This window comes from Zeus faber (genome assembly GCF_960531495.2).
Source record: "Zeus faber genome assembly, chromosome: 6".
Classification (NCBI taxonomy): domain Eukaryota; kingdom Metazoa; phylum Chordata; class Actinopteri; order Zeiformes; family Zeidae; genus Zeus; species Zeus faber.
Genome location: NC_137201.1, coordinates 27,475,486 through 27,489,300, shown reverse-complemented (window position 1 = coordinate 27,489,300; position 13,815 = coordinate 27,475,486). Strand labels below are relative to the sequence as shown.

At 44.1% G+C, this 13,815-nt stretch overlaps 1 protein-coding gene across 1 annotated transcript in view; it reads left to right on the top strand.

The window, feature by feature from the left end:
• Positions 1-13,815, top strand: part of LOC307231527 (copine-8-like) — a gene marked incomplete at both ends in the record, with an annotated part of 54,877 nt that overhangs the window by 16,751 nt on the left and 24,311 nt on the right. The window contains 3 exons of the mRNA XM_080002278.1: positions 97-200; positions 8,095-8,134; positions 10,970-11,046. Coding sequence (XP_079858404.1) covers positions 97-200; positions 8,095-8,134; positions 10,970-11,046 — 221 coding nt within the window. The remainder of the gene's footprint in view (positions 1-96; positions 201-8,094; positions 8,135-10,969; positions 11,047-13,815) is intronic.

Here is a 13,815-nt window from a genome sequence, read left to right as displayed (position 1 = left end):
TATTTATATATACTGTATATATATTGTTTTTGTGCAATACATCATATATTTTACTAAATAAAGTACCCCATTTTTCATCTCTCTTTCTCCTTGTAGTTCGGCAGAACGGAGGTCATAGACAACACCCTGAACCCAGACTTTGTTCGCAAGTTCATCCTGGATTACTTCTTTGAGGAGAGACAGAATCTACGCTTTGACCTGTGAGTTAGACCTATGCGTGTTATGGTGTGTGTTTGTGTGTTTGTGTGTTTGTGTGTTTGTGTATGTGTTTGTGCGTGTGTGCGTGTGTGTGTGTTTGTGTGTGTGTGTGTGTGTGTGTGTGTGTGTGTGTGTGTGTGTGTGTGTGTGTGTGTGTGTGTGTGTGTGTGTTTGGGGTGTGTGGGATGTTGGGGGGTGGGGGTGGGTGCTGGGGGGGATTCGGGAGTGTGAGTGCTTTCCTGTGTGGAGAAAAGTTGAGCAAAGACTGAAATATTCATGTGCTGCATGGAGCGGGATGTAGGTCTTCTCCATTTTTTATATACTTCAAACTTTTTACGCTGCCTTTTTCTCCCAGCATTTCTGGTCCAATCACACGTCTTTAAACAAAAGCTGTGAGGCAGTTATTAAATTTATATCAAATGCTTGGAAGCATTTCTCTATGTCAGTTCAGTTTGATTTAAAGCAGAAGGGAAAACTCATGCTTTTAGCTTGTTTTCATGCTCTTTTATTTAATAAGTAAAGTGTGGGTACATGAAGTATCTTAAGCTTTATTTATATACCACCTTTCAAAAAAATATTAAAAGCTTTAAAACAATCAAACTGACAAGGAAACAAACAACACAGTTTACGCCATTAAAAGATGATATTATTAGAGACCAGTTGGCAAACATAAAATCATGTATGTCCAGAGTTTAAGGGCTGATGGATCGACAGACTTGATAGAGGTCATTATGAAGTTAAGATTCTTTATAAATAGACGATACTTTATCGTCTATTTTCATCATTTTTATGTCCATTGTACATTGTGCACAATATTATAGAATGACACAAACAGGTGATAAGCGCACGCGTTCGATCAAAGTGAGCTGTACTGCATGTACTGTAGTCCGACATGCTTTCAAACTGGATCAAATCAGCCCAAAGCCTAAAAAAAAACGGAACAACTGAGACATTTAGTCCCGTTTGCCATAACAGACAGTAAGCTGACCAAAGGTAAAATACATCCCAAGAACGCCATCGCTTTTTGTCAACATCAGTGTGAAATAGACATTTATTACAGCTTTGAAGATCGGTGGAAGTCATATTTCATGTAAAGGCAAACTCCCCGGTAAGGGTGCTCCGATCAGGGTTTTTGGGGCCGATCACCAATCACCGATCACTGGAAGCAGTATACTGATCGCGGGGTCTAATTGAAGCCCTGTATTTATTGTGTAGCATTATTTATTTAACTATTCTTAACGGCATTGAATATTAAGTATTAAAATGAAGAGATGAGAAATTATGATGAATTTATTTATTTTTATTTTGTGTCAGGCAACATGTGCAACATAATCCCCTCTCTCTCTCTCTCTCAAGCGTGAGGGGCCCAGCTTTGCATTTAGACCCCGTTTACGCCGGGCACTAACGTGCATCTCTGGTGATCCGATCACAAGTGGACAGCTCTGATGCCAGGTGTAAGCGCACCCAATGCGTCCTCAATGCGGTTTGAGATCCCATCGCTCAGACCACACTCAGTGGTGGTCTGGGCCACATAGGGCCGCATTCTGTTAGCGGTGTAAACGCAAATGTGTCCTGGGCCCCATTGAAGGACCGCCTACTCAACTGACGCCCTCTGCGTAAGTGTCCCCTCCCAGCCCCCAGCCCCCGGCCCCCAGCCCCCCAGCCTACACTTCAGTGCATTCATTCATTAAGGTCCCACACGTAATTCTGAACAGATTTTTCCACAAAGTCTGATTGTTAATTCCTTTTGTTAATTATGTTTTCATCACCACACCAATGCAATTCCAATCAAAGGTTACGACTTGAAATGTAAGTGTCGGGTGTTCGCTGCCCACGGCACCACACTCCCTTTGCGAGTGAGGAATAACGTTATTCTGGAAAGATTTTTCTCATTCAAACAACTCGGAATTAGTTTACTCATAAACAGCCAATGACACAGGCCCTTCCCGGTCACAGGCAGAACGTGCACCGGTTCGGATCGTTCAGAGAGAGAGAGAGAGAGACAGACACAGAGAGAGAGAGACAGACAGAGAGAGACAGAGAAAGAGGCTTTGCGCTGTGTGCAGCTCTACTAAGATTTTAGTTTAAATAGTAAATAAAAAATTTCAATTGATTTGTAGCACTCAATGTTGATATTGTCAAATATTGACAAATAAGTCTATGTATGGGAAACACTGCCTTGCACAACGGGGAAGAGAAATTGTCTTGCGTGTTTTGGATCATCTGATTGGCTGTTCTGGTCGGCCTTTGTACTGATCACGAACACACTATTTAGAACGAATATCGGCCGATCACGATCAGTGGCCGATTGATCAGAGCACCCTTACTCCCCAGGACACATTTCTGTTATACTTACATGTACAGTAATCAACATTTTATGATGTATTTCTTAATTATTACTTTTTGCATCTTTGCTGTGCTACCCGATGATACCTGATGAAATATGGATCTTTGTTTTGTGTGTGTAGTTGTTGGCCCCTTAACAGAGTTAAGGTCAACTCCTTGACATTAACTCTCGGCCTTTTTTGTGTGTGCCAACCAGTTTTTAGTATTTTGTCAGGGACAGTGTATGTAGGCAGGTGTGTGTGTGTGTGTGTGTGTTTGTGAGTGTGCTTGATGTAGTTTTCGTGTGAGGATTTGGTTTTCTTTTTTTCTTTTTCTTTCTTTTTTTGATTACGGAAACTATGCGAATGGGGTGTCAAACTGTGTGCGTCTCAGTGCAGTCCTCCGTCTTGCGTTCACATTTGTGCATGTGCATATGCGCTTGTCATGTGCGTATTCCCCTCGTGCCATGGTCGTGTAAACCGAGCTCGTGCTGGCGTATCATGCACGCCGCGAAAAGCCAGTGTGTGTGAGCGAGGGAGACAGGAGACTTGGGCTGTAAAGAGGGGGTGGAGAATGATGGAGTATGTGTTTGCAGCTCGGCCGACTCCCTACAGGGCTTGTTGTCAGTGGGCAAGCATCAGGCCCGGTTACTGTCTTCTGCGCTGATGGCCCTCTGACCACTCGCAGCGAGGACGAGGCCGCCCAGGCTCCGTGGCACAAACACACAGTGCACATGCAGCTGGCAGCAAGCGCACACGCAAACAACCACACACACTCATACATAGCCTAACACACACACACACACACACACACACACAAACACTCACACACAAACACACACATTGATGTCAGTACTTAGACGTTCTCATGCGCCGCTGCTCAAACTGACATACATGGGCACACACACACACACACACACATACACGCTACCGTGCCCAATCACACGTCTCCACTTGGGCATTCTACTGCTCTAATGCTCAGGATGACATACAAACACACGGACAAACAAACATCAAATCCGCAAACACAGACACAAAACTGAGTATCCCCCTCATAGATTGAGAGCCCGTGGTTATTCCGGCACCTCTCCAGCCAACCGTCTATATCGTCTACTGGGGCCCCTGAAGTCTTTATACTGTAGCTCCCAGCTCCTGCACTCATTACCTCCATATCACACACCACCCTTTGCATACCTTCAGGCAAGACTGCAGCACTACAAAGTATCAGCTGCTGTGAAATGGCTCACGGCTGAGGGACGCTTCACAAGACGAGGACATACATGGGTCCGTGTATGTCCTCGTCTTGTGAAGCGTCCCTCAGCCGTGAGCCATTTCACGCTTTGGATTTGACTAAGCCGTCGCTGTACATGCCTAGAAGTCCTTTCAGCCCTCAACCTGCCACTGAGTTGAAGAGCCCTATCTGAAAGTGATATATATCCTGAAGAGATGGGCCTTCAGTCCGCATATCCCAAAGCTGTGTGTCTTCAAAGCATGCAAAAGATAGACAGCTACAGCTACAGTATATCCATTCTGACAGTAGCAAGAATCTCATTTAAATTACAGCACGCTAAAACTGATGCAAGCAGGGATGGGAAGCCTGTGGAGATCCCGACAGAGGGGGGTAACCCGGGAGAATTAAGGTTGTTTGAACGCCAGATAGGCGGCAGCCTGCTGGATGTGGTGTGGAGGTGTGGTGCTAAAGGCAGGTAGCCCAGGAACGTTTTGCATTGGTCCAGACAGGAGGTCAAGACAGGTTCCACTCTAGTGAGGAACAGGCATATTCTGCTTATGTTACAGACGGAAAAGATACGGGAGAAGGCATTCATGTTTAAATCGGCCGAGCAGGAGAGGATTGTCTAGTTGGCGTTCTCAATAATAATGGAGAGGTCTGTGTGAGGCTCAGTGTTTAACATGAAGGAAAAGAACAGTAGCTTAATCTCCAAGGAGATCTAGAGTTGATTGGCGGCCGCTAAGCAGTGACAAAGGAATCAATGGGAGTAGATCACGGAGGATCAGACAAGTTCATATGATATGCAGGACGCAAACTCGGTGAGTGCAGATCTTGAAATGGAAATGGACACTTATAATAGTAGATGACAGTGAGATGAATAATAGATATATAGATTCATAAAATGTATATTTAATAGATATACTAATATAAATAATAGATAATACGTTTAAGATTATATCATATTTTCATTAATAAAGGTCACATTGAAAATGTATTCTATTTGTTAATATCCTTGAAAATAAAAATAAAAAAATGCTTAAATTGAAAGTCCTTGAATACAATTTTGTAATGCCAGTTTGAATGCTGTTATAAAATCATATCATATAAACTGGTTTGTGTAAACATAGTCTTTGAGTGCAGACTGAGAAGCAAGGCTAGCTTTACAACCAGCACTGTGCAATCAGTGTGCCTGATCAGTACAAGTACCAGAATGTAAAGCCACACCCATCAATCAGCAACTATTTCTCTACTGAAACGCGCTGACCTAATCGTACCAGCGTTAATACTTAATCACAGACAAATACAGAGTAAAAAATCCCATAAGCTTAAATCAAAGATGCTCTACTGTACACCAACAGAGGATTCAAAACCGCAGACAAAAGCTTCCCTATATTTGTCAAGGGATGGGATATATGAGGCAGCAAGTGAACAGTCAGTTCTTGAAGTTGATGTGATGGAAGCAGGAAAAATGGGCAAATGTAAGGATCTGAGCCACTAAGACAAATTGTGATGGCAAGACGACTGGGACAGAGCATCTCCAAAACAGCAGGTCTTGTAGGGTGTTCCCGGTATGCAGTTGTTAGTACCTACCAAAAGTGGTCCGAGGACGGACAACTGGTGAACAGGCGACAGGGCCATGGACGCCCTTGGCTCATTGATGCGCGTGGAGAGTGAAGTTGAGTCCGTCTGGTCCGGTCCCACAGAAGAGCTACTGTAGCACAGATTGGTGAAAAAGTTTATGCTACTATGATAGAAATGTGTCAGAACACACAGTGCATCACAGTTTGCTGTGTGTGGGGCTGTGTAGCCGCAGACCGGTCAGAGTGTCCATGTTGACCCCTGTCCACCTCTGAAAGCTCCTACAATGCACACATGAGTGTCAGAACTGGACCATGGAGCAATGGAAGAAGGTGGCCTGGGCTGATGAATCACGTTTTGTTCTACATCATGTGGATGGTCGGGGTAAGGGTCCGATCCGGACAGTTGTGGTTTTAATGTTGTGGCTGATTCGTGTATATAACACATTCATTCATGGCTTAATAACTTGGAACCCCATCCTCTTGGAACAAACTGGGTTTCAAATCCAAAATCGCATGCCGCCCTGCACATGAACAAAGAAGCCACTTAAAACTTTGACAGGGGCCAAAGAAAATGTCCACTTAGTGTGTCTGTGTCAGCTACCATATAGACATTTATTCCCAATGACACAAGTAAAAAAAACACATTCAGTGTTACCTGTCAAAACTAATTAGCACAGGGAACATGTGCTGGTAAATTATACTGTAAGTACACCGTCTTATCACAAAGGGTTTTATACCAGTTGCATTCAGTCTTTCAGAAGTCACAATCAACTGTGTTTGTCTGGTCGTCACGTCTCTGCCTGTCTTCCTTAACTTTTTCGCCATGATTAGTCATCATGGCTCTATTCAGCTTTTCCCAGCAGCCTTTCCCCCTAGTATGGCCGCAGAGAAAGGTACAGAACTGCACAGGGTCTACACAAACCTGACCTCTGCTCCAGTTTGTGGGATGATTTTTGCCATTTCAAACACACGATAATCCCACAATCATACACACGCCAATGGTTGCACAAACAAAGATACGCTCACGGTTGCAGAGAACCTCATCTCTCGCAAGAGCGTGAGTTTGTGTGTGTGAGTGCGGAGCCGAATACATGGCACATTTACGTATGTGCATTTGGTTCATTTTTTTGTAATCTCTCTCCCTCTCCTCCCCTCCCCCTCTACTTGTTAAATGCGATTAAATTAATCATTCATGAACATTTGAGGGTGACCGAGGCGAGTAGAGAATAGGACATCAAGCGCACCTGTGTATCCTGCCGCCGGCACGTTGCAAAAGTGCGGTGTGTTCCTATCACGCTGACGATCGTTCAGCCAGTGTAGCAGAGTACCTTGGTGAAAAAGAACAATGGCTTTTTGGACATACTAGTTTGGCATACAGTATAGCGGCCATCAGCTTCCTGTCAAGTTTTTAAACGGTGCTGCCTGCTGATTTGGACTGACCCGCCGTCCCCTTGATATTGGTTGTTGTTGTGGTAGCAAGTGGTGCTGATACCGCCAAGATTGGGGGTTCGTTCCCCCCGTACTGGCCATGCCCTTAAGACATTTCACTGCATATACTGTAGGTATGAACGTATGTATATGTGTGTGACAAATTAACCTCTTGAATCTTGAAGTCGCATTTTTACAATGCATTGTGGGATACGCTTGCCAGAGTCGCGTCCAGCGTTTGCTAAAACATACTAACTTGACCTACCTAATATTATGCGAGCATGCCATGTTGGATGCAGCACGCTCCCCGGACACAGCGTCTCCGAGGTGGTGTCTGAAACACGGTGTCTGAGAGACGGTGTGTGAGGCAGTGCATCAGTGTACGTCTTATTCCACATGACATGCTGTCTTTAGTGAGGAACGTTCGGGCTGTTTCATTTACACACCTTCGCCGCTCGCATGGGCACACACTCCACACGCATACAGCTGGGACACCCAGGAATCTAGCAGGTCGGTGGAGGTAAATGAAGAGAGACAAATTGTCCTCTTGAGATTGCAGTAGCAGAAACAGGTGGATGGCGCTGCCTGTGTGCCATCACTGCTCTCATGGCTTTTGGGTTGAAGTATCTCTACCCCCTTAGTATGTAATGTAGTGGTATTTTTCTTAGGTTCTCAATCATGGTTGTTGGTCAATATTGTCCCAATATGCTGTGTAGACTGACCCCCTAGATTTACAGCATAATACATGTATATGTATGTATGTGTGTGTGTGTGTGTGTGTGTGTATATATATGTGTGTATATATATATATATATATACATATATATATATATAAAAAATCAAACTGTGGTGCTGCACCACACTAGATCCACAACAGTTATTTCAGAACGCTTTCCAGAACACACATTCATATACAATACATTATATAATAATCCGATACTATAATGTTCTTGGCACTATAAAATGCACATTACTTTGTGTGTGTGCTGAGTCTCTGTGTGTGTGTCTGTGTGTGTGCGTGCGTGCGCGTGTACAATTGTACTAGCATGTTGCTGTGAATATAAATATTTTGACCTTTTGCCTGAAATCTGATCATCCAACCAAGTCCTCCTTCACCAGCGTTCACACATATTAGCTAAACAAAGAGATAAAAATGAATTGTCGACATTTTAAAACTTGGCATTGCCCTCCACCAGTTCCGCATGCATTTGAATAAGTGCATGCAATGGGCTTTTGCTGGAAATTGTTTTAAACAAGGGATTGCCTTCCTCATCTCCAACAACTCCTACAACCTTGATCTCATAAATGGTTCTCTCTTTCTTGATCTCTGCAGGTATGACTTGGACTGCAAGAGTGACAACCTGTCCAAGCACGTAAGTGCACTTCTCTTTATGAAGCCACTGTTTCGTGATGTAATAGCCAAACGTCTTTTTGACGTGGTGCAACAAGTGTTTGATTCAATGTGAATATTCACAATTGGAATGTGGGAATATGTGGCAAAACGCCAAATAGCTTGTGCCCATGTGCACATGTATTTTGTACACATCTGTCTGCGTGATCCAATGGACATGGTTATGCGTCGGCTATTGGGGCAGAAAAGTTTTGTTCCCTCTGTTTAATCTGTGCTGGAGCACACAGAGTATGAAAGGGAAAGGATTGTCCACCCGTGTACGTGTATGTCTCATGTGTATCAACATAACTACTAGTGAGCGTGACATTAGATATCTAATAAAGGTTTACTTTGGGATGGAACTTTCCGATCTTCAATTTGGAGTGATGGTCAGAAAAGAAAGCGTGGGGGGGGGGCCCTCACATGCACATTTTGGGTATGAAGAGCATTTCTTCAAAACATTTGTGTTTCAATTCTAAAGATTGGCAAAATTCATAAACGCCTCCGAATTATAGTGGCTGCTATTACATATTGATAGCCTTGGCTTTCTAACATGGCTGGTCTCATATTCATCACATTATATTGCCTTGTATTCAGTGTTTCTATATTTTTTCAAGTCACGTGAAGCTGTAGTAGAGCTGCAGACCGGGCCGTGTCATTGACACTTGGCCAGGTGGTGAGGAGGCAGCTCGCAGCCAGACGGGCTCGCAGCCTGACAGCCAGCGACCTGGTCAGGGTGACTCCCGCCGTCCCAAAGTCTTTCTCAGACCCATATCTGTCTGACTGTCTGTCTCCTGAGCCCCGGGCCGAGCCTACCCCGCCTTTCTAGGTGCCCTTTATGTCAGCCTCGGATCTCTATATTATTTTCCAATATAAAATTTGAGGCTTGTTATATTATTTATTATGTCATATTTTATTCATATATAGACCATGTCATTTAATTTGTCCTTAAGCGGCATGAATCATTTTGATATCCTACTAAGGTTGCTTCTTGGAAATGACCATGTGATGTGCATATCTCCCCAATTTTTGTCCTCAATTCCCAGCCCCTGCCTAGCCTCAACAAGAGGCTTCAGTCCTTGTGCCACGCCGTCCATGGTCCATGTTCAACTAAATCGCCAACACCCACAGTACATACAGCGCCTCATGCCCTTCCCCAATCCCACTTCCGATGCCTATCGTTACATAATCCTCATCCACTGCTCTGGTCCCCGTGAGTTTTTCCTCGGCTCCATCTCCGTTCACCTACCCTGCTTCCTCCTCATCCCTATCCTTCTTCCTCATCCCCGGCTCCAGCCCCAAGTACATCCCGCCCCTGGGCTTACACTTAGAGCATTGAGCGATGTGAGCACGACGACTCACTCTCAGCATGAAGGCTGCGGACGCTTGGATGCATCCTGTCGTTGTCACGAATGTGGGGGATTGGAGATCTGGCACGCAGTGATGGCTCCATTGTCCATGCATGTCGGTCCCCACTTGCTGGCCTATAGATAAGGAGGAAAATGCATAGAAGTACAGTAGCTCTCATGGGACTAATAGCGCCGGCGCCTAAAGGTGGCGTCCTCCTCCCATAGCGGCAGATGTTTTTTATATGCTTCATATATCCTCCTCCTGCGTATGCCCACGGGGGAAGATGTGTGTGGTTGGTATGTAGAGGTAGTGAGTTCAGAGGCATCCAATTAAACTCTGTGTATCCTGCTTTCCATCGGATTGATGTCACTTTTTCATCTGTTTTATCCCTATTTCACAACAAGCGATCTCATATCGTAAATCTTTGTTTTCAATTGTTAACAAGGCGCCAAAATCAGACCTGAATTCCGCCAACTTTTTTTTTTTACAATGCCCTACTTTTACTATTAATTAATCAGATCTTACCGAAGCTCCTAAAAATCAAAGCCATGCTACTTGGCCTGTGGCCCAGCGACTGAGTACAAACAAGAAGTAAAGTAGGACTTGAGCTAATCCCAAATGGGCTGTTTGGACACTATCACAGGGATCCTTTCTTCTTGAAGAATCCCCTCTTAACCTCCATTTCTCATGGCACCACTGTGCCTAAGATGCCGTGGATGCTAGGGTTGGCTTTGTGCTGCGCTGCTCCTCGCTAGCTTCCGCGCTTCTCACGGAGGAGAAGCCGGAGCCTTTCTGTCGTCCCTCTGGGTTGTGAGACTCCGGCTGAGGAGGAATCTGCTCAGCACCGGCAAAGATCTTCAGAGCAGCTTTCTGCCCGCCGGACCCAACACAGCTCATCTGTCAAATGCTTAAACATACATGCACGCGCACACCAACACACGCACGCACGCACGCACGCACGCACGCACGCACACACACACACACACACACACACACACACACACACACACACACACACACACGCGTGCACACGTGCACACTTATTCTCTGTCTCACACACTCTCCATGACACACTCAAACACACACACACACACACACACACACACACAGACACATAAACATATTTATTCATGCACAATCTGGTGGTGTGAAAACTGAAGCCGTGCCTGCACAAACAGACTTTAGAACAGCCACCCCTACCCCCATATCTCTCATTGCTTTTTCAGCCGCCCAGGGCCTCTGGTCGCCAAGAGTATTCCTGTCCATGCGGCCACCATGCAGTCAAAAACAAGGGCTTCTCTCCCTTTTTGTTCCGCCTTTGGTTTGAAATGGCACTCCGCTCTAGCTCGGACTACCATAGGATAGTGTCGAAAGTTTATAATACTCCTGTACGTGTCTAATGAGTACACTTATTGTGTGTGTGTGTGTGTGTGTGTGTGTGTGTGTGTGTGTGTGTGTGTGTGTACAGGACTTCTTGGGTCAGACGTTCTGTACCCTAGGGGAGGTAGTTGGATCTCTGGGTAGCCGCTTGGACAAATCCTTGACGTAAGTACCTAATAGCAGCACACACACTTACATACACACACATTATGTCCTGCTTCTAGAGTTTAATTTCTGTGGTTAGGATTACTCTTTACAATAATAGTACACTAGTTTTAAAAGAGCATGTCTTTTCAGTACTATTGATATTTTTGTTTCCCGTCCCCTGAAATAAAACTAAGAGAAAGGGCTGACAGTGAAATGGAATGGGAATATAATTGTGGGGGGGGGGGGGATCGAACAACCTATTAAAGTGCAATATTTGTATTTTGAAAATCCAAATATTCACACATCCCAATTCCCCAGATGATAATGTGAAACAAAGGAAACCGTTGTTGAGTGACGTGAAAGCGATATATTGGCTCTATTGCGCAGCCCGACTGGCATGTGTGTGTTTTTCTTTTCACCCACTTGGTCTCGACACCCTGCGTGCAGATTCAAATGAAGCAGGATATGAAAATGAGCCGGGATTCTGATGATGAGAACACGCAGTGTCTCCGTCGGCCAAATTAGATGAATAGTGAAGCGGCGGCGGCGGCAGCACTGATGGCAGACTGTAAACAGGCTGAGATGGTAAATAGTGTGCGGTGGAAAGGGACAGCACACCCAAAGGGAAGATGTCAGTGATGACCTCCCTTCAGCAGCTCCTACCTCATCACACGTCTACCAAAGCAGGAAGAAATACACGCTCCGCCGACAACATGACAGCTCGGCTGCGAATACTCCTTTAATTGGCCCGATAAGACAAAGGATATCGCGTATCCTGTTGTCAGGTTTACGTGGGTTGCCTCATCCTTGCGTCTGAGGCGGATAAAAAAAAAAAAAAGCTGCAACGTAGTGAAGCTTTTCGCTTTTTTTTTTTCTGGGGGGGGGTTTTGTTGTTAAGAATGTTTTGTTGTTGTCTCCCTTGATGAGCAGCCTGGCTTTCTAGTGTTCCTGACGGCTGTTTAAGTACATTTTTCAAGTCGCTTTATTCGGCTACATTTCAAGACGAGTTCGCTTTCTATACTTTTTTACGACATGTTTAGCACGGTTGAGTCACTTGAGTTTAAAAAAAAAAAAATCTGAATTTATATTTATAGATATATATCAAAATTGAGCCAAAGAAGAGGAACAAATCCACTGCACCAATCAGATTGCACAGTCCCTTATCTTAGACCCCTGGATATGAAAATGTATTATGAAAATGATTGTTACTTTTAATACTTTAAGTACATTTAATATCAAGTGCGTATATACTTTTACTGTAGTAATGGCTTTCACAAGAGTGATTTTGCGTCAGGGTATTGGTACTTTTACTTCAAGGAAGTGGTCTGGGTACTGGTACAGTCAGTCGAGGGGGTGGGTCTCCGGGCGTCGGAGAGAATGGGAAATGAACGAGAGGGTCCGTGTGCCCGTTTCGTCTCCACTCCGCGTTTGTGCGGCCCTGTGTCAGCGTGCATGTGGCAGAATCGATGAGTGTCCGGAGCTGAACGGGTCGGCTGAAGAATGACACACAGGAAGTATGATGTAAGAATGTGCCGCTGTCGCCGAGTTACATAATCACCTCGGCGAGAACTCATTCACCATGCTTCAAATCCCAGGGTGTGTGCGTGTGCACGTCGCAGTGTGTTTGGTTTATTCATGTCTTTCTTTATTTTTTTATATTTTCTTCAGTAGGTCTGTGTAGCTGACAATTTGTCGTCCCATACATAATTTCAGCTAACCATTTTTTATGTCACAATCCTAGAATAAACTTATAATAGTGTAATAATACATGCTCACCTTATAAAAAAGTAAACATTGAACATAGGAGCATAAAAATCTATTTAAATTAATCTAATTCACATTTCAATATTGGTTTTGAATTCCCCTTAAATTTGGATGGAAAATTAGGATTGTGCAATAATGATGATTCTACGTAATTGTCACAATAAGCTCAAATAATTTTGATAATGTAATAATAACAATAAGAACGTGTTGAGGGCGCTCCCTTGCCACCATAGTTTTCTTCGTGAACCTTCGGGAATCAAACTCACTAAGTAGTTGTGCTGATAACTGAACCGTGTGTTCCCAACGTGCGTCATGATACATGAAGGTTGCACCAGATGTTTGAACCAATTACTTCAATAGGTTTTCCTAAACATTTAATCAGGGTCCACCCGCTTCCCAAATTCCACAGTTCACCCCTGCATACATTATAAGAGCATTCATACTGTAGCCAACTCAAGGCAAGTGTGGCTGACACCGAAACAAAGGGCTGAGATGAACCACAAGGTCCGGTCATGAAAGCAACCAAATTGTGGCACAAAACCCAAATGACGGGAGAACAACTTTGCGAGACGGCGAAGGGACTCGAGGTCCATGAGTCTAATCATAGAAACTTGACGAAAACGTGTCTTTCTTCCATCTGGTTGCGTAAGTATCGAAATCCAGTTTATCTTTCTTCTTGTAGTCATTCTAACTATCTAGTTAGATTCTAACTGTGTACTTTGTAGCTGTAAATCAGTTTTTAACTTGTGAGCCCTTCAGAATTTTCTGTTTAGTCTTTGTGTTGTATGAGCAGAGGCCACAGCGCTGCTGAGAATTGTAAAAAAAAATAATAATAAATGTACCTTTGGGTAAAGATACTGCGGTGGAGATACAGAGTCAGAATGGCTGTTTTTTTGGAACTAGTAGTTAACATTAGTCCGGAATAATAGATACTTGAAGATACACTCTGCAAAGGAGCTCATACAGGGCTCAAAAGTTTAGCTTTATTTAGGAAAAGTAAATTTGAATGAGCAACAGCAAATA